The sequence below is a fragment of the Lethenteron reissneri genome, chromosome 66 (assembly GCF_015708825.2).
Source record: "Lethenteron reissneri isolate LAM-NWPU_2019-01 chromosome 66, ASM1570882v1, whole genome shotgun sequence".
Taxonomy (NCBI): Eukaryota; Metazoa; Chordata; class Hyperoartia; order Petromyzontiformes; family Petromyzontidae; genus Lethenteron; species Lethenteron reissneri.
This window is the reverse complement of record NC_083844.1, coordinates 4907765-4929278: the sequence shown is the minus strand read 5'-3', so window position 1 is coordinate 4929278 and position 21514 is coordinate 4907765. Positions and strand designations below refer to the sequence as shown.

Here is a 21514-nt window from a genome sequence, read left to right as displayed (position 1 = left end):
CCATGGTCCCACTAGCCTGTGGTGGCTTGCTGTTCAGGCCAGCTTTTCAGAATGCTCTTCTAGAAGACAGTTTTCTACAGCAATTCATCACAACCCTGAGGACAGAAGACAACCACCAGCTGTTCAGAATAATTTTCATGACATTTTTAAGTTGCGAGTTCATAATAAACTATTTGAAGGTGATTCTCTTTAGTACGGTATTCCCTTGATTGTAAAACTCGATCATTTAAAAAATTACCCCCAAAGTTTGCAGTGCGGCTTACTTTGTGGAGTATCTTAGAATCCAGAGAATATAGTAAATATAAAGCGATGATGCCGACGACGATCAATAACTGTCGGCCCCGGCAGCTGAACGGCGAGATGGTGAGCCTGCCGGCACTGCTGCCCGGCGCCACAGTGGTGCAGCTGGGGAACCTGGCAGTGCTGTCGGTGCCGGCGGCCGGCCTCACCGTCAGATACGATGGCATCGCCTATGTGGACGTGGGGATCAAGGCTGACTTTGTGGGCGCCGTTGAGGGGCTGTGCGGGAACTACGATGGGGACGCCAGCAACGACTTCACGGGGCCCGCCGGCGAACGCCACAGAACGCCGTACACGTTTGGCAATGCATGGCAGAGCGAGACGTCCGCCAGTAAAGCAACGTGAGAAATAGCATGCACACATGCTCCATTTTTCACTGGCACATCCGAACTAAGCCTATGTGTGGTCCTCATGGTACAAGTGGTTTTCCAAACTAAGATATGCTGGCCTCGCAAATACGTGTAGCTGGCTCTAAACTCTGGTCTCTTCTATTAAAGACAATACTCAAGCCACCAAGTTTAATGAGGTCGCTGTGCTGATCCCCCTCTCCCCGCCCCCCATAAAACCTGACGCATCTCTTTTCAATGACCACAGCTGCGGGCCGGACTACGGCCGCGTGGTGACGCCCAGCGACGCGGACGAGGCGCTGGCGGAGGTGCCGTGCAACTTCCTGCACGTCGCCCAGTCGCCCTTCGCCCCGTGCTTCGCGACGGTGCCACCCGGGCCATACTTCGCCAACTGCGTGTTTGACCTGGCCGTGTCGGGCATGGATGCGGCGCTGCGCTGCTCGAATCTGCTGGCATACTTCGACACGTGCCTAACGCACGGAGTGGTGCTTGCGGAGTGGAGGGTGGCCGCAAACTGCCGTAAGCGAAATTTCCCTGTCTCACCACCATCATCACTCATTCTGCACCGCCCATATAAAAAAAAAACATTCCCCTTCAATTGGGGAGTAACTCTTCTTCTTTTGGCCACATCTATATCACAGCGAACCGTGCTCCTGCATCAAGACGTCACCTTCTCTGTCTTCAGAATAAATATTTTGCTGTGGAGCGGAGTAATTTGAGGCTCCAATGGATGAGCAGGATGGACACAAGACTAAGCGAGAGAGCCTTGTATCTCATACATTTAACAGAAACCCGGCATGAACACAACAAATACAAGAACACCGCGAGATTACCATTAACATGAAGCTCGATCTCTGCTGTGCAGCTCATCAACGCTCCGCTGCTCTAAGTCCCCAAAGCAGGGCGGTGACACAAACTTCCTCGGAGCTGGCAGCACCGTCCCTGTGACCAGGCCGTAGTTGCTATGTCAGCCTTACTAGCAGACGTGTGATGGGTCTGTGGGTGTCCTGACGATGAAGCAAGGAGTCCGAGAGGAGTTCAATATGGGAGGCCCTCTTTGCTGAGAGCGTTATCTAGTCTCGGATGACGCTCTCAGCAAAGTCACCACCTCAAACAACTCTCCCTTCAGCCTCTCATTGGCTTCTGCTCCACATAGCGTGACTGTAACAATAGCATACCTGTCAACCCCTTATCAGTGCCTACCTTATTACAGACCAATTCAGACCTTATTGGTCACCCCATACCCTTATAAAATGTCAATGTTCAGCCTACAAAGTCCCATCACAAGGGAGGAACCCAAACAAATGTACAAAAACAACTTTTTATGGACCTGAAAACTCATATTCCCTGTACAAGAATACAGGGTAAACCGTTTGGGTTGACACGGTATGCGAAGGGGCATCACGATGTCCCTTACTGATCGTTTACCAGAACAAAATATCGTCGTGCAGTCTCCATTACACCCATCGATCCTCCTCTCCCCAAGTAATATTAAGCCTAATTACCTTCTCCAATTACGCCCTGATAATATCTGATAATAACTTTTAGCGAGGATAAACATCTTAACACATTCGTATAACTTCGCCTCAGTAACAATATTCATTAAAAATAAGCATTTATTTTCGTGTAATATATTAATCCAGTCAACATTTGGTTGGTTTGTAGAAGCATATGGCACGTATTTATACCAATACAGTAAATATACAGGCCGATTGTCTGGAGTGGTGTGCACTTTAATGATATCATTTTAAAACCATCTGCCCCCATTCCAATGTATTCTTCATAAAGTAACAGCATTCATAATATATGTATAGTATTCAAATACACTACTTACGCATGTCCTTCGACCCAAATACCAAGGATTCTTCCTCAAAATAGTGGCCCAAGTCTTTCTCAAATATGTTTTTACACGATTTTATTTAACTCACTCTGTTGTATTCTCAAATCTTCTAACTCAATTTTAACCCACTTCCCAATGTGGTATCGACTGTAAGCTTGGTATACTTATGTCATACTGATGACAATACATATTCTATCATAAAAATAAACATTATTTTTGATATGTTATGCTTTGGCTTGGGTCTAATTGTCCACCGTCATCTGACGTTGGCTGTAAATCACCACGGTCCCTTACGTTATGGCAAGCTTCGGGCCACTTCCTGGAGTTCTTCCATTACTAGTAGGGTACATTTCATTAAAGCGTGTTTAAAAAAAAGTTTTTTAAAAATATTACTTATTTTACTTTCAGTGACCGAATCTGGGCTATATCATTTGCACGCCATTCACGAGAGGTGTTTAATGGGCATTCCTCTATTTCACGCGCATATTTATATTATATAGGTACAATTTTGCATTTTAAACCATTTTCTGCCCCTGGTTTCTATGCATTCTTCATATATTACAGGAAACGTATTAAAATAAACTACATACACATGTCCTTAGGCCCAAATATCAAGGAGTCTTCCTCAATGGTGGCCCAAGCCTCTCAAAACAAATGTCTCATAACCAGTTACCGAATCTGGGTTGTGCTATTTCCGTGACATTCATGACGGGTGTTTAATTCACCTGTTACTCGCGCATATTGATATAATGTTCACGGTAAACTTTAGCATTTTAAACCATGTTCTGCCCTCCGTTCCTATGATTTCTTTATATATTACAGGTACCATTAAACTAAACTACATACACATGTCCTTAGGCCCAAATATCAAGCATTATTCTTTGAGAACGGACCTCGTCTTTCAAAATGGTGGCTCAAGTCTCTCTCAAAATGTATTTTTTCTTGCGACCAGTTATTCAATCTGGGCTGTACCATTTTCGTGCCATTTAATGGTTTAACCCATCCTCCGGTTAAACACTCATATTGACATAATATATACAGTGAATCGTATAATGAATCTCATTTCGCTACACTACCATTAGGCAATTTCAGAATTGGTTCTGGTTTCAAGGGTACCTTCAGTCTCTCAATACTCTGCTTGCTTACTCACCATCAATCAATTTATTTGTTGTACCTTTCCTCATCAGGTCCATAAGGGGTTTAACAATCTTTGTAAAGTTGGGAATGCACTTCCTATTAAACCCCATTTATCCTCATAATTACCGCAGTTCCTCTTTGGTTATAGGTGATTTTTGATTTGAGGACTTGTTTTCACCTACTTATTGCCCTAAATGGTCAATGACCTTTATTCCCAATTTCGCATTTTGGTCCGTGAGGTGGTTCAACCATCCATAGTCAGCAGCTCCATTTATTATCTTCAGGTCTCTGTGCAGATAAGAACGTCATCAATGTAATTCTCAGCCTGCAGAATGGCTTTTTATAGCTTACGCATCATTCTTCTGAACACCAATAAGCGTGGTTCGCTACATACGGTACAAAAGAAGTTCAATATACGCGCGCTATTGGTGCATGTACCACCCACCCTGAATTGCATGGCCGTGAACTGATACAGCCGACGAGACTCACAATGGATAGGCAGTCAGAGGAGGGAATGAACCTGAGAGAGCGTACACCACAGAGATGACGATTAATAATTACAGGCTTAATCATGAGAAAATGCCAGAAAGTGCTTGTTTTGGACCACGCGAGGTGAGAGAGAATGGAGATTGCAGGCCACTCATCGTCCACAGATTCGTCAACTGCAGTAAACGTTCTGAACTCCGCGCCAGCAGAACGGCGCTGGAGAAGCTCGCTGTAAGCAAAACCGAGCTGCTGCCTGTGGTCGGGATGGCCTCTGTGCTGCTCCCCATTGCCTGTGCGTGCATATCATCTCAGTCAACCCACGGCAACTGGGTCTGTTCCGAGACCACCTACTCAGCGGGCCTTCGACACTTCACGTTGCCCTCAAAGTGCAGCTAATGTGGTGGCACAAGGGGCCGTCCATAAATGATATCACGCACCTGGGGGGGGGGGGGGGGTCAGACATTTGTGACGATGTGTGACGAGGGTGGGGGGGGGATTGAGAAATGTGACGTCACATTCAAATGCGCAACTTTATATAAATATAGACAACACGTTCTACTTAATTAAATAGACTTTTTTAATTAAATGTTTTCTCCTACAACATCAGAGTGCAGCGCCACATTAAATACGCACTACAATGACAATAGTTTAAAGCGATTTGAAGCATGTTTTATTTTGGGTGGAGGGGGGGGCAGAGCTTTGTGACGTCATATTTGAGGGGGGAGTCTGACTTTTTGTGACGCGGGTCCAAAATCTCGTGACGTCATTTATGGACGGCCCCCAAGCGCTACGGTGACATCACCGCCAATCAGTGGTGAACACCGGCAGTTGCAGTGATAAGCGTGCCTGACAGCTTGTAACCACATGTCTACTGTGTACGTGTGTGTGCACAGCGCTGGTGTGCCCAGCTCAAAGCGAGTACCATGTGTGCGCCTCCACGTGCCCGCCCTCGTGCGGCCTGCCCGAAGCCTCGTGCCCACCGAGCCGCGGTTGCGCCGAGGGCTGCGTGTGCGACGCCGGTTTCTTCCTCCAGGGCGGCACGTGCGTGGCGGCGGCAGACTGCGGGTGCACGTACGACGGCGTTTACAGAGACGTGAGCTCAACACGAACACTGTCACACTTCGATAAACACTCACCCTATCACTACATCCTATCGCTACACCCTACCTCGCTGCGAGCACAACCCTGACAATGTAAATACATATGTATGTTGCAATTTCAGGTGGCCGAGTCGTGGTATACCCACGACTGCTCGCGTCGCTTCACGTGCCGTTCCCAAGGGGTGGTCGTGGAGGAGGCGGGCGGGTGCCACGGGGGACAGGCGTGCTTCCTCAAGGAGGGCCACTTCGGCTGTCACCCAGGTACCCACCCCCCCTTCACTCCTCTCTTCTGCCAGGGCCACTCACGCAGGGACGTCTTCACACATCTCATAACCGTTTATTCTAGACTTGAAGCTTTCGTGACTGCAAGGAATCATATTCTTAGGTGTTTTCGGTAAAGTCACGTAGGTAAAACATCAAAATTAATAAAAATAAAAATATTTTTATTTTATTATTTTTATTAATTTTGATGTTTTACCTACGTGACTTTACCGAAAACACCTAAGAATATCATAACCGTTTTTTCAACTGCCACATCTGAGCCGAACCAACACCGGGGCCCCTCATGGTATGAGTGTTTTTTTCCACTGGCACAATCAAGCAATGCCATGGCCAAGCTGAGCCAGCCTGCTTTTGCCTAGGAGGTGCCAGGTTGTTTTTTTCCACTGCAGATGTCACAAGCAACAAACGAGTCATTATGCATGTAGACGATGCAGCGATGCTGTTTCCTCACAGTATCACGACTAACTTCGTCCCCTCTTCCTCCTCTCCGTCCCCATAGCGGAGGTGGAGTTGTCATGTGAGGGAGAGCGCATGTCTGCGCGCATCCCACGCATGCTGGTGCTGAACTACACGGCGAGTGACACGCGGCTTAATGACCCCACGCCGCCTGGTTGCTCCCTCGTCGATGACGGAGACTTCATCACCTTCGACATCGGCATCACTGACTGCGGCGCTGTCTGCCAGGTGATGGGGATGGCTCTATCAGCATGTCCATTGATTGATCTGTTGACTAGACAAATGACAAATAGATCGCTCGACCGATAAATGGATTCACGAATGGACCGACAATTAGACTGACAATTGAAATAGATTAACCGACCGTTAAATTGGCTAACCGACGAACAGATCGACCAATGGCAAGGTTGACCAACTAACTAATTTATGAAATGATCGGTCAATGGATAGACCAACGAACGAATAGATTGACGGGCCAGTCACATAAAGTGACTGATAAACGAATAGATCAACAAATGAAATAGATACATTTGAGCGATAAAATCAGCTCCTGCGTGGGTCCTAGGTGGATTGTTCGGAGAAATGAGAGATTGTCGACAACCATGATGATGTGTCTCTATCTCTCTCGTTCCGTCACCCTTTTTTTCTCCCCTTTGCCCCACGATCGCGCAGGAAACGAACTCGTCAATTATCTTCTCCCAGTCGGTGACACTGAAGGAAGACGAGAGGGGCCAAGTGATCACACGCAACTTCAATGACATTGTGGTTCTCATCAAGTAAGTGTGTCTATGCACTTGCCCCATCAGGCTGTGTAGGCTACATGGATGATCTATGTCTTGTGGGATGCTGCAGTGTAGTGGTTATCGCACTCCGCTACGAACCCGGCAACACCTTGTTCGATTCCCGCTCATGGTCGACACCGGTGACAATTATCTGAACCGGTCCTGGCCTCCCCTAGCTTGACTCGACCTAAAATGAGTACCTGGTGCATTGTGTAAATATCAACACTGGGGAGACAAAGGTGGTCGGGGGTGGTGCTGGCAAACTACACCCCTCGTGTTGTGGCGGCCTTCATAGGTGCTGCTCGTGAACAACACTTGCCCTAACAGTCTGTTAAGGCTACACCGGGGACCTTTGTCCTTGCGTGGCTGTGGGTGTGAACAAAATATTAGAGGGCGTTTGGGGGTGAGGTATGGTGAGCCATGAGTCCAAGGCTATTGTGAGCTTCCCATCAACATGAGGTGAGGAATGGTGGCCGTAGTGGCTTACGCTCCCATCGAAGATGAACATCCATGGAGGGATGCAGGCGAGGATGATGAATCAGATGCGTTGTATGACCTCCTGTCCCAGATGTTGGCCAAAGTGGCCCTTTAAAGGTAGTGTGTCATGTGCAGCAGTGGCATGATCTGGTGAAAGGTGCAAAACATTGTCGAGGTGTGGTGGCATCAATGGCTTTGGCCATGATGAACACCTTGATTTTGATTGTATAGTGAGAATTTAACTCATACTCAGTTAACAGTGACATCGGTTATCGTTTTTTCAGGTCAATGTTTTCGCCTCCCATAGGACCCCATGGTTTCGACTTACGTTACAAATTGAGACTGAGCCATGCCCTCAGCCAATCAACGACGCCCATTTGTGAGCGTTTAAACCTCGACTCGCTTTGTTTACATTTCCGTTATCTGTTTTAGCAGATTAAACAGCTCTCTTTGCAGACTCAGTGATTTTTTAAAATATTATTTTTTTACTTACAAGTGAATTAGATCAACAGTTATTTTGGTTAAGTCGTTTCCGTGGAACGGATTAAAGATGTTATCCGAGGGAATACTGTCGATGAAAAAAATTACAATGTGGAAACAATCCCCGGTTCCCTGCCTCCCTCTCTCTCTGTACCCTCGGACTCACAGCTGTGTGTACGACAAGCGGAAAAATCTGGCTGTCAGCTTCACTCCGGACACGAGCAGCATCTTCATCACGGAGAAGGGACTAGGAGACTTCGTCTTCACCATCGACCTCTTCACCACGGATGCCTTCGCGCTCGCCTACAGGCAGGGATCTTCACTGCAATCAGGGGGGAGGGGGGGGGGGCTACTGTGGTTATGAGATGTTAACTACCTCGCCTGGTATGGAGGTCGTGGGTTCGAGCCGGACCCTGACGATGCCTGCTGCTGTATATTTGGAGTCTGCGTCTCTCTCTCATAATCATCACGGTGGCTAGGAGATGTTAACTACCGCGCCCCGTATACAGGAGGTCGTGGGTTCGATCTCGAACCTGACAATGCCTGCTGCTGCTGCTGTATATTTGGAGTCTGCGTGTCTCTCTCCCCATGGTCGTGTGGATTTTATCTCCGGGTCCTCTGGTTTTTCCCTTTACATTTAGAATCAACATGTGTTTAAAGTATTTGACTGCTGCTATAAATGTCCATGTAATGATAAGCAACTTGGTTGAGCTATCATTTGTGGCCAGGTCGCTTCTAAAAAGAGCTGTATAGCTCTGTGGAGCCTTTCCTAGTAAATAAAAAAAATAGTCTAGAATGCCTTTCCGCTGATTGACCCCAGGAGAGGTGACACCTGACTAGTAGTAGCCACAGCCATAACGAGAGAGGTGGTCTGGATGTGGGTCACCAATCCAGATGGGTTGAGCTAAGCTGTCCTATTTCTTACTCATGCTACTACTAGGGGAGCCCTTCTACAGGGTATTTTGCCTACTCTTGCACGCTGACCAGACACCTTTAATAGAGGTGAGAGTACCCACACTTTACCCTAACAAACGCGACTACTGATCGACGGACTGTGCTGTACACGCTATTACTGCTGTGTGGACAGAGATTGGGGGAAGGGTGGAAACCTTCGCGCGAACCCACTCTGCTGTCAAGCGAGGAATTACGGCGTATTCCGTCGATGCGGCGACCGAACTCTGACCATCACGATGCCATGCCAACGGCCCCTCTTCAAGGCCAAACAATGACAGCGCAGCCAGATAGGTCCTATCTGGGGCGAGCATCCTCCAACTGAACGTTAAGGGACTCCTACCAGGCGAAGTTGCGAGTACTTCTCGATCATAATGATGATCCATAATATTGATGTCCTGACGCACGAGGGAGACATCACAGCGACTACAAACTACTCCGCTGCTCCTGACACAGTTATCTGGCTTGACCACCTGAATGTGAAATTGGAGTCGTTGTCTCTGCATCTACATCAGCAACCGTATGAAAGACAGAAAGAAAAAGAAGCAGCGATTGGGGGAATTAAATAAACTTGCACCGTTATTTTCACTTCCACACCAAAATAGGTCGAACCAGGCCAGCAACCTCTGGACTGCCAGTCCAGCGCGCTTAACCATGACACCACGAACAAAACCCAGTCTGAAGCGAGTCCCACCACCGCCTCCACCGTGTGTACAGGAGGAACGACTTCCCGGTGCACTACAAGAAGAGCCAGGAGGTTTACCTGCAGCTCGCCGTCAAGTCCACCGTGAGCATCGCCCTCTTCACCGAGAACTGCTATGCGACGCCCAGTGGCGACCCCCACGACTCCATCCGATATGACCTCCTCAAGGACGGGTGAGTGGAAGATTAGTGTTGAGGTAGCGGGAGAGTCCGCGAGGTTATACCAACATTAACCCCATCCCTTCGCCATTAATATTAACCCCCCCCCCCCCCCCCCCCACTCTGGTCTTCGCACCTGATCGGGTCACAAGTGAAGACATCACATTTATCCCCTCTATTTAAGACTGGATTAGAAGGAGGCTTTCTCGACAACTCTGGCTGTCTGCCTGATGATGCTCGTTGTAATTGCTGGTGAAAAGTCGTGGTAATCGAATTGTAAATGGTGTGTGCTGTACTAGTGTAGAGAAGTTCCGACGAACGTACTCGTAGACGGAGGTAAGTTAAGGGCTTTCGCCAGGGTTTATTAACACTTATCAATACTACACAGGGTACACACCTCCCAGGGGCTAGGGGTCCTACTCTGAGTCTGGGTCCCTGCCGGCTAGCTCCGGTCTCTCTCTCTCGTGTCGGATCGTGGACTCTGCCGACTCCACCGACCGGAGAGAGAAGCACCTCTACGTCTACCACCGGCTTCTCCCCAGACTCCCTATTCGATCCCTCTCTCTACCCCTGGTTCCCTCTTCACCCTGTTTACTTTCCCCGTTCCCATAGTGACCCCACGTACATCACGGGGTATCCCTTAAGTACCCTAGGAGACGTGACGTCATCGCACTGAACGGCACACCTGACGTCACGTCCCTATTTTACTCCTCTACACTAGTAACGAATTGCCATGTTTTTTTTACGTGACAAACCATACTAATTGTCTGTGCCGGGTGCTGGCGGGTTTAACGACACATTTATATTTAACCAACCTAACCCAAAAACCTCTATTATGAGTGATACTGATGGTGAAGCTGCTGATGATGATGCTTATTATGGGGAAGATGATCATGATGATACTAATGGTGATGCTGATGGTGATGCTGATGATGGTGATGCTGATGCTGCTGATGATACTGATGCTGTTGCTGCTGCTGCTGCTGATGGTGACGATGCTTACACTGCTGATTTCTGTCCCCCGGGCAGCTGCCCCACCGACCCCACGTGGAGGAGCTACAGCAGCTTCCTGAAGAAGAATCAGTTCAGCTTCACGGCGTTCAACTTCATCGGCAACTTCCACCAGGTCCAACCGCCCAGACATGGCCATTAAGATCTACCTGAGACAGGAGGTCATACGCAGACCCATGGCTCGAACTTAGTCACTCAGAGGTTGCTGGCTCAGCGCTTCAGACACAGCCATTACGTTCCACCTGAGAGAGCAAAGAGAGACAATGCACCACTGGAAAAGTAACACGGAAGAAAGTTGTTCAATCAGATAGGTACACAATTTAAAAGTGCACAGAGAAGCACGGAGAGGTGCTGGCCGGTGATGCACACAGAGAGGTAGGAAGATGAACAATGTGGATTCGACAATAAAGCACAAGTTCCAGAAACATCATCCAAACAGCCAAGACAGGTAAAGTGGGTGTGGGCCAGGGGCGGTTTCTTCATTAGGGCGATTGGGCAACGCACCACCAATGTCATTGAACCACAGAGTCACGCTAGCCGTCACTGTGCCTCTGGATATAGTCCAATCAGCGTCATGTCACGTTCTGTGGAGTACCGCCTCTTTTTGGGCGATTTCACTCCGGCTGAGAATCGCCCCGAGTGGCCCCATAGACTTACATTGAAAGATGTTTTTTTTCGAACGGCGGGCGCTCCAATGCATTCTCTATGGCTTCCGGGAGGGCTTGCACTAACGTGCTTATGTCATCATACGTGCTAACGTCATCATACGTAAGCACGTTTCATCCAACAATATAATTTATCGCCACCTAGTGGAATCTTTAATAAAGTAAACTTGAGTGGTTTGTTTTAATAGTGAGTATAGAAACAAACAAGATGTATTGTAAGAGTCACTTTATTTTTCATTAATATTAAAGAAGTGAAGTTGCCTTTACATGCTTAAGCTGTTAATTTATCCATTGCATGGGTGGACCTTATCCTTATCAATCATCCAGACATTTGCCCCCCCTGAGAGATTTTGAAGGAGCCGCCACTGGTGTGGGCAGGACACGTAGCTTTGAGGGAACGATGGCTGGCAAACCGAGACCAACAACAGAAGCGCAGCCAGAGGAGAGAACGCACCTCATCTTTGTCAACGCGAACTCACCAGGGGAACATAGTAAGACGGCGGGACAAATAACTTATACAAGGATGTGCTGCATTACTGTATCATTCCGTGGACATACCCAGAATTCCCACACCGCTCTGCCGCGCAGCTTAAGAAAAGTAGTTCGCCGTTCACCGCTCAGCACTGCATTATAACGGTGCGCGTTCTGCATTGTAATAACAGTGAGCATTCCTCGTTGTAATAGCGGTGCGCACTCCGCGTTGCGATGACGGTGCGCACTCCGCGTTGCAATAACGGCGCACGTTCCGCGTTGTAATAACGGTCAGCGTTCCTCGTTGTAATAGTGGTGGGCACTCCGCGTTGCACAAAAAGAGTCCCCCAAATAGAAGAGCCGCGTTGTGGTGAAAACGTGCCTCGTGTGAACACCACGCGTGTCAAGCGGAGTGCTTGCCTTTACTGGGTCGCGGCCTCACGCAGGCTTTGTCCGTTTGTCTCGTGTTTCCCCCCCCCCCATCTCTGGCTGGTAGGTGTTTGTCCACTGCGACGTGATCGTGTGCAAGGTGGGAGAGCCCAACACGCGGTGCCAGCAAGGCTGCCTGCCCACAGGGAGGGGCTTGGCGAGGCGTAGGAGGAGCGCGGAGGAGGGTGTGGTGCAGTCGGAGGTTCACACCATCTCACGAGGGCCGCTGGTCTATGGGGAATCGGCGGAGCGACCAACCGGAGGTACCCTCCACCCCAAGACAAAGATCCCCCCCTCCAATATAGTTTCCCGTTCTGATGACGTAATGTCATCAAAACGAAACCAGGAGAAAAGCTTTAATAAAATTACTTTATCGGTACCGAGGCTCCCACAAGGCCGTGTGGGGAGGGGACGTGTGGCACAGTTTTGGTGCCGACTATTGTAGAGTGCGGTGATTGTGTCGCTACGGTTTTGTGCGGTGAGTACAGTACAACGTCTTTAAAAACAATGGCGCTGCTACGACTACGCCTCTCTCTAAAAAAAAATAATGCTGAGCCACTCGCGCGTTCCGAGATTCAATGGTAAATAGGACCCACCCTGCACCTTGCAGACGTCTGGGAACGGGATAGGCTTAACAGACTGTTGGGGAAAGTGCTGTTAGTGAGCACCTATGAAGGTCGGCACGGTGGCACATGAGGGGGTGGGTGGCCAACACCACGCCCGGCCGCCTTTGTCTCCCCATTGTCGACCTCGGGAAGGCCCATGACCAGTTTAGATAATTGTCACTGACGCTGGTGGCCGTGAGCGGGAATCAAACTCGCGTCACTGGATTCGTAGCGCCAGCACACTAACTGCCATATAACCCCCCCCCCCCCCGACAGATACGCAACAACATGTGTGTTTATGTTAGACTTCTTTTGTACCGTACGTAGCCAACCGTGCTAATTGGAGGTGCGGGGGAAGGACAACAAACTAAATACAGCAACAAGCAGTTCGAAATACATGAGTTTTCAATCTAGATTTAAAACTGCATAGCTCCAGTGGCTTGATGATGAGGTTGTGATGGTGATGTGGTGATGGTGATGTGGTGACGGTGATGATGTGGTAACAGTATGTAATATGTTGAACTTATTTCGCACCATACATAGCCAACCGTGATTATCAGAGGTATGGAGAAAGGGCAACAAACTAATCACAACAACAACAGGCAGTTCTGAAAGAAATTAGTTTTCAACGCAGATTTATAACGCGAGTTAGAAGGCATTACAATTGACATCTGTCATGAGGTGGCGCTCATATTGGCTGAAGATTCGTGCAGTCACATCACAAAGAGACGATGTCGTGATGCCGTGCTTCCTTCTTTTCTCCACCTCTGCCCCACTCCTCCGGTCTCTCCCCCTCACCTCGCCCCCCAACCCCACAGTGAACCTGAGCCAGCTGCTCACCCCACTGGCTGTGGTGTTTGCGGCTCTCTTCGTGGGCGGCTCCCTGATCCACCACCGCAGGCGGCGACGGCACGGCGGCGGGTACAGCCGCCTGCTTCCCGAAGTCTCCGATTGACCCGGCGGAAGGGAGCGGTGGTGCCAGTAGCGGTGTAACGAGCAGCGTGGGGGGCAGGCAGGGGGGGTGCCATGGCCGCAGCACTGGTGGCCAAAGCCACCGTGATGAGTGTCAAAGAACAAAACCGCATGTAATGATCGCAAGAGGAGCCACGATATACAATAACCTAGGTGCCACCGTCACGTGAGACAAGTCAAATGAACGTTGTTGGCGGCACACCGGTTGGTTGCGTGGCATAAAAAAAAATGTACGTCGTGTTTTTCGCAATTTTTGTTTATTTTCGCAGGATACGCAACCGCCGGTCACAACATCTTGTGGGGTGATTGTGCATAAAATCACTTCTTGTGATGTCGAAGGGTGCGGAAGACGAACATCGGTTTAAACTTAGTTTTCAGACTGTTTTATGAGGACCGGTGTGGTGTTATGCCGCAGCGGTGTGTACCGCCAATACGTCCGAATATTGGGTGGCCCCCACCCTGACCGATTGCCGCATTACCCCCTGAGCTGATGGTGTCATTACTATGCCACCTGAGCAAAGGAGACGCGGGAAGAGAGGAAAGAAGGGACAGATGGATGGGTAGGACGCTGTAGACACGTGGTGCATGCATGCTGGGGTCGATTTATAAGGTGCTGCTGCATCCTACTGCGCATAACCCACGGTTGGCCGTGTTGTCGATTGTGCTGAATATCATTACGTTGTGGTTTTTGTGGCTGCATATGGGATTTGGTCCTCATGTATAATTATTGTACAGCGTTATGGGCTTCCATTAGCATGAATGACGCTACATAAAATAAAATGATTATCATTAGGTTACAACTTTTTTTTATTTGTTGACGAAAAAATATTTAATGTTTGAATGATCATGAACACAGGAAATTCGTTTTTTTGCTAAATGCCTTACATCTATCATTGTTCAAAGTTATTTGATTCACAGTACGGTTTATTTTGCTCTTATGTGACTGATAGTACAATGCATGTCTCGGCCTCGCTGTGCGCTGCGTTGCACCGCTATCTGAGTAAATAACCTCGCATTCAATAAACCTTCAGAGCCAGGGTGAACATCCGACTCCAAACGTATTTAATGAATTGAACGAGGTAAAACTGATGGAAAAACACAGCACAAATACAGCATCTGTTAATACTTTGTAATATCAATACAATGAATGAACACTACAGCATCATAATAGTCTTAGATCACATGACACTCAACAATAGATCCTGGATGGACCAGGCATATACATTAGTACTGAATAGCTATACAAGAGAATAAGCTACTGTGTTAAGTAAGGGCACATCGTGTAATCAACATGCTGCAGCCTAAATGTACAGCACTACACACAACACTGAATTGTGGATGAGATATTTCGTCATCCTTGCTCTCAAGATCGCAATAAGGTTACATGGGTACAAGTCTGATTCGACTTATTCTATTACAAGTAACATTTACAATAAGGCAAGTGGCAGGCTTCGCTGTTAACTAGGCCTCATATTTATCATAATGTAACAGCATTATAAAGGCATTTACAGCATTATAACGGTCATTCTAACATTATAACAGCATTCCCAATATTAAAAGAACATAAACGGACTTACAGACAATGCTTCTTAAAGTCTCACAATGAACAGTTACAGCTGTCTTCACGGAGACGCTATTTGTGCCACCATTTTGAACTCTGTGTAATGGCTGGCCCCTGCCTCGTGGCTGCGAGGCTGTCAAATCGTAACTTCCTGGTCACGTGACCAAACTCAGCATCAAAAACAGGAAATTCCTATGTACACACACCCCCACTCCTGCCGTGGAGCAAAACACCTGCAGTGAGGCAGAACAATGCACGTTGCAAGCTTTTGGGGTTGTAAATTTACATTGAATATACAACCGGTGGTAGGTGTCTGTTGAGTGAACTTCTGCGCTTGAAGACGTGATGAGTAATGCCTATTAATACTGGAAGCTGCAGAAAAGCACAAATAAAACGAAAAAAATGTGAAATGCAATTTAAAAAGGTCAAGTTAATCGATATCGCGGTAATTATACCGTGATAATTGCTAAAGAATATATTATTTTTATTTATGACTCGTGTAACTGGCGGTCATGCGCATTGTAAGCGTTACAGGTTCTATAGAAGACTTAATGGCAAAAGGCGTTGGTTGAGCGAACTGCAGTTACAGCTGGGCACAAAGACAAAGATCCCCTGTAAAGTCTGAGCAGACTGTTGAGGCAAGTGCTGTTAGCAAGAAGCACCTATGAAGGCCAGCACGGCACACGAGGGGGTGGGTGGCTAATACCACGCCCGGCCGCCTTTGTCTCCCCATTGGCGATGTTTACACACCACAGGTATTCATTTGAGGCTGAGTCGACCTAGGGGAGGCCCAGGACCGGTTCAGATCATCGTCACTGTTGTTTGCCATGAGTGGGAATCGAACTTTGGTCGCTGGGTTCGTAGCGCAGCACGCTCACCGCTACACTGCCGCTCCCCATACAACCACATTCATCCATTCATCACGCATCGTCAGTGAAGGACAAATTCAATATTTATGGGAATATAATAGCGACATTTGTTATACCTTGAGCAATACAATTTTCTATGCTGTTGCTGCTTTAGTGGTGTAGTAGGTTCAATGAGACGTGGACGACGTAGTCGGAGGCAGACTTATTTATTAAACGTTTCACTCAATACAGGCCAAGGTATACAACACTCCAAGGGGTATCGGCCCCTTCACCCGTCTCACAGGGAGATCCCACTATCTTCATCCCGGCTAGCCTACTCCCAGATCCTCCACTCGAGAGCTAGGGGAGGCTAGCTGATCCAGCTCTGGCCAAGCTAGGATCACAGCACCCTTAGTCACCAGACCGGCTCTTACAAGAGCATCGGCTCTGGGCTCTCGGGGCCAAGCCACTGGCTTTCCCTGGTCGGTCCTTAGAAGAACAGCGATCCAGGGGAGTCCCAGGGCCTATCTAGCCGGTCTTCTTTCTTCACTGATTTAAGCTAAACACTGAACCCCGAGCCCGCCAGCTCACCGCCTTATATAGCAACTCCCCCCCCCCGAGGAGTGGGGCCGTTGGGGATCACAGCACCGTTTCAGCCCCCCAGGGCTAACCGATGCGGACGTGGATGTAAGCATCCTTCCGCGTGCGGGCATAACCACCCTTGGTGTGTTTGTTCGCTCTCCCGTAACACCTCTACAGTGGTAATGAACAAGCACACATAAGCAAAAACGCACACCTCAACACAGTGGTGTATTATAGATGTAGATGTCATCAGAGCCATCACTACTACTGCTCTATAGAGCAACAAGTTACGTAATAGGTGACGTTTCGGGCAATTACCGTGCACCGTATACAAAGCGATGAAGAATACTGAAGTGCACGGAACGTCGCCTGCCAAACAGCCTGGCAGTGCGATTGACGGCTGTTGTCGAGCGCGTTTGTTCATTGTCTCATATCGTGAACGTATCCACCATCATCACATTGTTTTGTGAACAATTACATTGCAGCAAATAACCACGAACTCTCCCCCCCACCACTCCACCCACCTCCCCAATAGTGAATGGGTGAACAATGAATAGATGGAAACGACGGCAGGCAGCAGGGGCGGGCCATGCAATCGGTGCCTCCACCCCCAAACCCCCAAGGGCAGATTTAGACTGAGGTTTTACTGGTAGGAACGAAGTGAACCAGCCTACAATAGATTATATCGTCTGTCCGTTCGTCCGATGTCCGATTAGGTGTAGCAACATCGCCCCCTACTGCAAACACTTGGCAGGACCCTACAAAAACCTTTAGACTCAGTGAGGCTTTCCTGGCTAAACAAGTGTAACATTCCCTTATAATTCCCTGAGATAGTTTTTAATTAAAACATTTTAATTAAAAATTAACTCACAGCGGCCTAAAGCCTACAGCTCGGCCTAAAGCCTAGAACTAGGCCTCAAACTCTCCCTTCGTATCGTATTTGTTCGTTCCTACCAGCCCACCCCGCAGGGACCTGTTTTTGGTAAAATGTAAAACATTTTGCCCGCTATTTTCCATTTAATGTTTTTTGTAAACGATTTTTTAGAACAGAGGAACAACGATTCAGTTTGGGGCCGTCCATAAATGACGTCACGCGATTTTGGACGATTTTTGACCCCCCCCCCCCCCCCAGTCACACGGCGTCACAAAAAGTCAGACCTCCCCCTCAAATATGACGTTACAAAGCTCTGCCCCCCCCCCCCTCCAAATAAACATGCTTCAAATCGCTTTAAACTATTGTCATTGTAGTGCGTATTTAATGTGGCGCTGCACTCTGATGTTGTAGGAGAAAACATTTATTAAAGAGAACAGTATATTTAATTAAGTAGACGGTGTTGTCTATATTTATTTAAAGTTGCGCATTTTGATGCGACGTCACATTTCTCAACCCCCCCCCCCCTTCGTCACACATGTTGAACTCAGTATGTTTGTGTGTATGTTGAACTCAGTATGTTTGTGTGTATGTTGAACTCAGTATGTTTGTGTGTATGTTGAACTCAGTATGTTTGTGTGGATGTTGAACTCAGTATGTTTGTGTATATGTTGAGCTCAGTATGTTTGTGTGTATGTTGAACTCAGTATGTTTGTGTGTATGTTGAACTCAGTATGTTTGTGTGTATGTTTAACTCAGTATGTTTGTGTGTATGTTGAATTCAGTATGTTTGTGTGTATGTTGAACTCCGTATGTGTGTATGTTTGTTGAACTCAGTATGTTTGTATGTTGAACTCAGTATGTATGTTGAACTCAGTATGTGTGTGTATGTATGTTGAATTCAGTATGTCTGTGTGTATGTTGAATTCAGTATGTTTGTGTGTATGTTGAACTCAGTATGTTTGTGTGTATGTTGAACTCAGTATGTTTGTGTGTATGTTGAACTCAGTATGTTTGTGTGTATGTTGAACTCAGTATGTTTGTGTGTATGTTAAATTCAGTATGTTTGTGTGTATGTTGAATTCAGTATGTTTGTGTGTATGTTGAACTCAGTATGTTTGTGTGTATGTTGAACTCAGCATGTTTGTGTGTATGTTGAATTCAGTATGTTTGTGTGTATGTTGAACTCAGTATGTGTGTATGTTTGTTGAACTCAGTATGTTTGTGTGTATGTTGAACTCAGTATGTATGTTGAACTCAGTATGTGTGTGTATGTATGTTGAATTCAGTATGTATGTGTGTATGTTGAATTCAGTATTTAGTGTGTATGTTGAACTCAATATGTTTGTGTGTATGTTGAAGTCAGTATGTTTGTGTGTATGTTGAATTCAGTATGTTTGTGTGTATGTTGAACTCAGTATGTTTGTGTGTATGTTGAATTCAGTATGTGTGGTGCCACAGCGACGGGGCCGTTCTGCCGAGCCAGGGAGCCGCCCGGCTTCCCCCACCGCACTGCCCCCCATCACCCGCCCCACATAAGCACACACCCGCACGCATCCCCCCCCCTCCCATAGAGCTGGAAGGGAAGGTTACCTGATCGACCGGTTTTTATCCGAGAGACCCTTATCGGGATTAATTCTCACGGTTTCCGGCGATCAGGGAATTGGATGACCTCCCCCGTGCTACGTGGTACCGCGGCGCTGCTGCCGGCCTTAATATTGTGTGGTCGCGGCGTGGGGCATTCGGCCACCGCGGTTGAGGCGCATTTCCCCCCACACACACCCCCACGAGTCGACGGGGCAAGCAGGGGAGGCACGAGACAGCATGAATAGCGGGGTCACAGGGGCTGTTGCGCATAGTCATGGGGGGTTGGGATAATTGCGCTTGAGCGCGCAGGCCCCATTGTTAGGGAGGGTAAGGGATTAAGTAGGATTTACGCCTTGCACGCGGCACACTGATTAGCATATCAACAGCACCCAGAACCGCCGTGCGCGTGCCAGAGGATCGCGAGCCCATTGTTTAGCGCAGCATCCCCTTGAAGGTAGGGAGGATAAATAGAGGGGCGCAGAGGGAAAATAGCTCCCTTCTCTCCAGGCCAGCGGACCAGCAGGACTTCCAGCCAGCGACCCGGACGTCCGTGCGACGCATCGAGGTACGCTGTTAGCGCAGAGAGCAGCGAACCTCCGCGGGCACCAAACAGTGAGTGGGGAGGTGAAGTAGGGTATCGTAAGCCGATAAATAGGGAATAGGTACAGGTTTAGTGGAATAGGCCAGCCTCGTCGACTCACTGATTACACATCAATTCGCAGGTAGCATATAATAAATCATTAATAGCGAAGCGTGGTCTCGCGTGATCTTGTCGTGCGGTGTGAGCGTGTGGGTGCGCTGTGTGCACCGTGGTTCGCCACGTGAGTGAGCGCTGCGCGGAGCTGAGCGCGCGGGTTGCGTGGGGGAACGCGTGTGGTACTGTGTGTGCGTAAGCTCGCGGCGTGCGTAATAGGCGTACCCCAGGTGCGCGATCATAACGCAAGCGGCCAGCAGACGGCGAGCGCTGCGCAGAGCGGCGCAAGAGTGGGTGTCGCGTGTGTTCACTCCGTGTGTGATACAGGTGCGCGATCATAACTTGCGTAGTTGGTGTGGAGTTGGAGTGCACGGAGCGGCGTGTGTGTGTGTGTGCATACGTTCGTTACATGTCGGATACGGATGCGCATTGGTAACGTGCCGCACAGGGCTATACTGCGAGCACGGCGTTTGATTGACGATGATGTGCGCACGTATGCTCGCAGCGTGGGAGCGCGGCGCGAGGCTGTAACAGTAGGGGCGTCGCATTCGAATGCGAAACCGTAGCGAGTAATAGGGAGGTGGGGTAACGTAAACGGAATAGGGGATGCAGGCGGGAGGGACCCCGGGGGCCAACGGCCCCCACAAATTGGTGTCGGAAGCGGTACGGACCCCCGCGTTACCTCACGCTAAAATAAGACTAATATTTACCGGCCGGGGGGCCCCTTCGTGGAAGGCATTCGCCCGCAATCTCTTAGGGGCCAAGGAAATTAATGGATGGACGGACGCGCAGGCAGTACGTCAACTTAATATGAATCTTGATGGGCGGGCAGCCGATTTTGTAGAAGCGTTACCCGCGAGCGCACAGACACAGCTAGAGGAGCTGATGCGCCGACTCGATCAGCGTTTTGGCACGCGTGACGAGGAGGAAGCAAAATCGGCCTTAGAGGCGCGCCGGCGCCAACCTGGCGAAGATCTACGTGATTACGCCGAGGATGTGTGCGAGTTAACAAAGATCGCACGCCCGGGGTACGCAGCTGATGTTATTGAGGAACTGGCCGCCGAGAAAATCCAGCGGTACCTGTCTCGCACGGCGTGGTGGCAGCCAGACATGAGCTGCCCACGTCTTCCCTTTAACACCCTTGTCGAGCGCGCACGTAAGTGTGAAAGAATTCACAGCGAACGCGCGCAGCTCCGGGGGCTGGGACGAGAGCGCGCCATTGCGAGCCTGCTCTCGGAAGACGAGGAGGAGGAACAGGAGCTCGCAAGGACGGTAAGGGGCCGGGAAAGAGAGCCTCCAGTGTCCCGCGAGACAACCCCGGGATGGGTTGCCGGTATACAAACGGGTATAAAGGATGTCTCCGGCCAGGTAACCCAGATAGACAACAAGGTAAACCAAGTAGGTGAGAGGGTAACCCAGGTACGCGAGGAAACGAATACAAATATGACCAAACTGCAATCCTCCGTTGAGACCATCCGATCCGAGATGGGGGAACTAGACTCCACGGTAGGAGGGCTAACTGGAAGGATAGCGCGACTAGAAGCAGAGTATGAGCAGCAGCGCACTGGGGGAGGAGGGAGTGGGCAGAGAGCCCACTACGGAGCCGCCACCCCTTCCCGGGCATGTTATATGTGCGATCGCCGAGGGCATCTAGTGAGGGACTGTCCTCAGGTCGCCCGAGCTAGACAAGAGCTAAGGTCAAACACTAAGGCCCCCCTA

The 21514-nt window shown here is 48.9% G+C and overlaps 1 protein-coding gene across 1 annotated transcript in view; it reads left to right on the top strand.

Moving 5' to 3' along the window:
• Positions 1-14806, top strand: part of LOC133359927 (IgGFc-binding protein-like) — a 55560-nt gene extending 40754 nt beyond the window's left edge. The window contains exons 25-35 of the mRNA XM_061578488.1: positions 349-641; positions 895-1166; positions 5004-5203; positions 5333-5471; positions 5992-6176; positions 6621-6724; positions 7856-7996; positions 9356-9514; positions 10529-10625; positions 12143-12338; positions 13499-14806. Coding sequence (XP_061434472.1) covers positions 349-641; positions 895-1166; positions 5004-5203; positions 5333-5471; positions 5992-6176; positions 6621-6724; positions 7856-7996; positions 9356-9514; positions 10529-10625; positions 12143-12338; positions 13499-13635 — 1923 coding nt within the window. The 3' untranslated portion in view covers positions 13636-14806. The remainder of the gene's footprint in view (positions 1-348; positions 642-894; positions 1167-5003; positions 5204-5332; positions 5472-5991; positions 6177-6620; positions 6725-7855; positions 7997-9355; positions 9515-10528; positions 10626-12142; positions 12339-13498) is intronic.
• The last annotated feature ends 6708 nt before the right edge of the window (positions 14807-21514 follow it).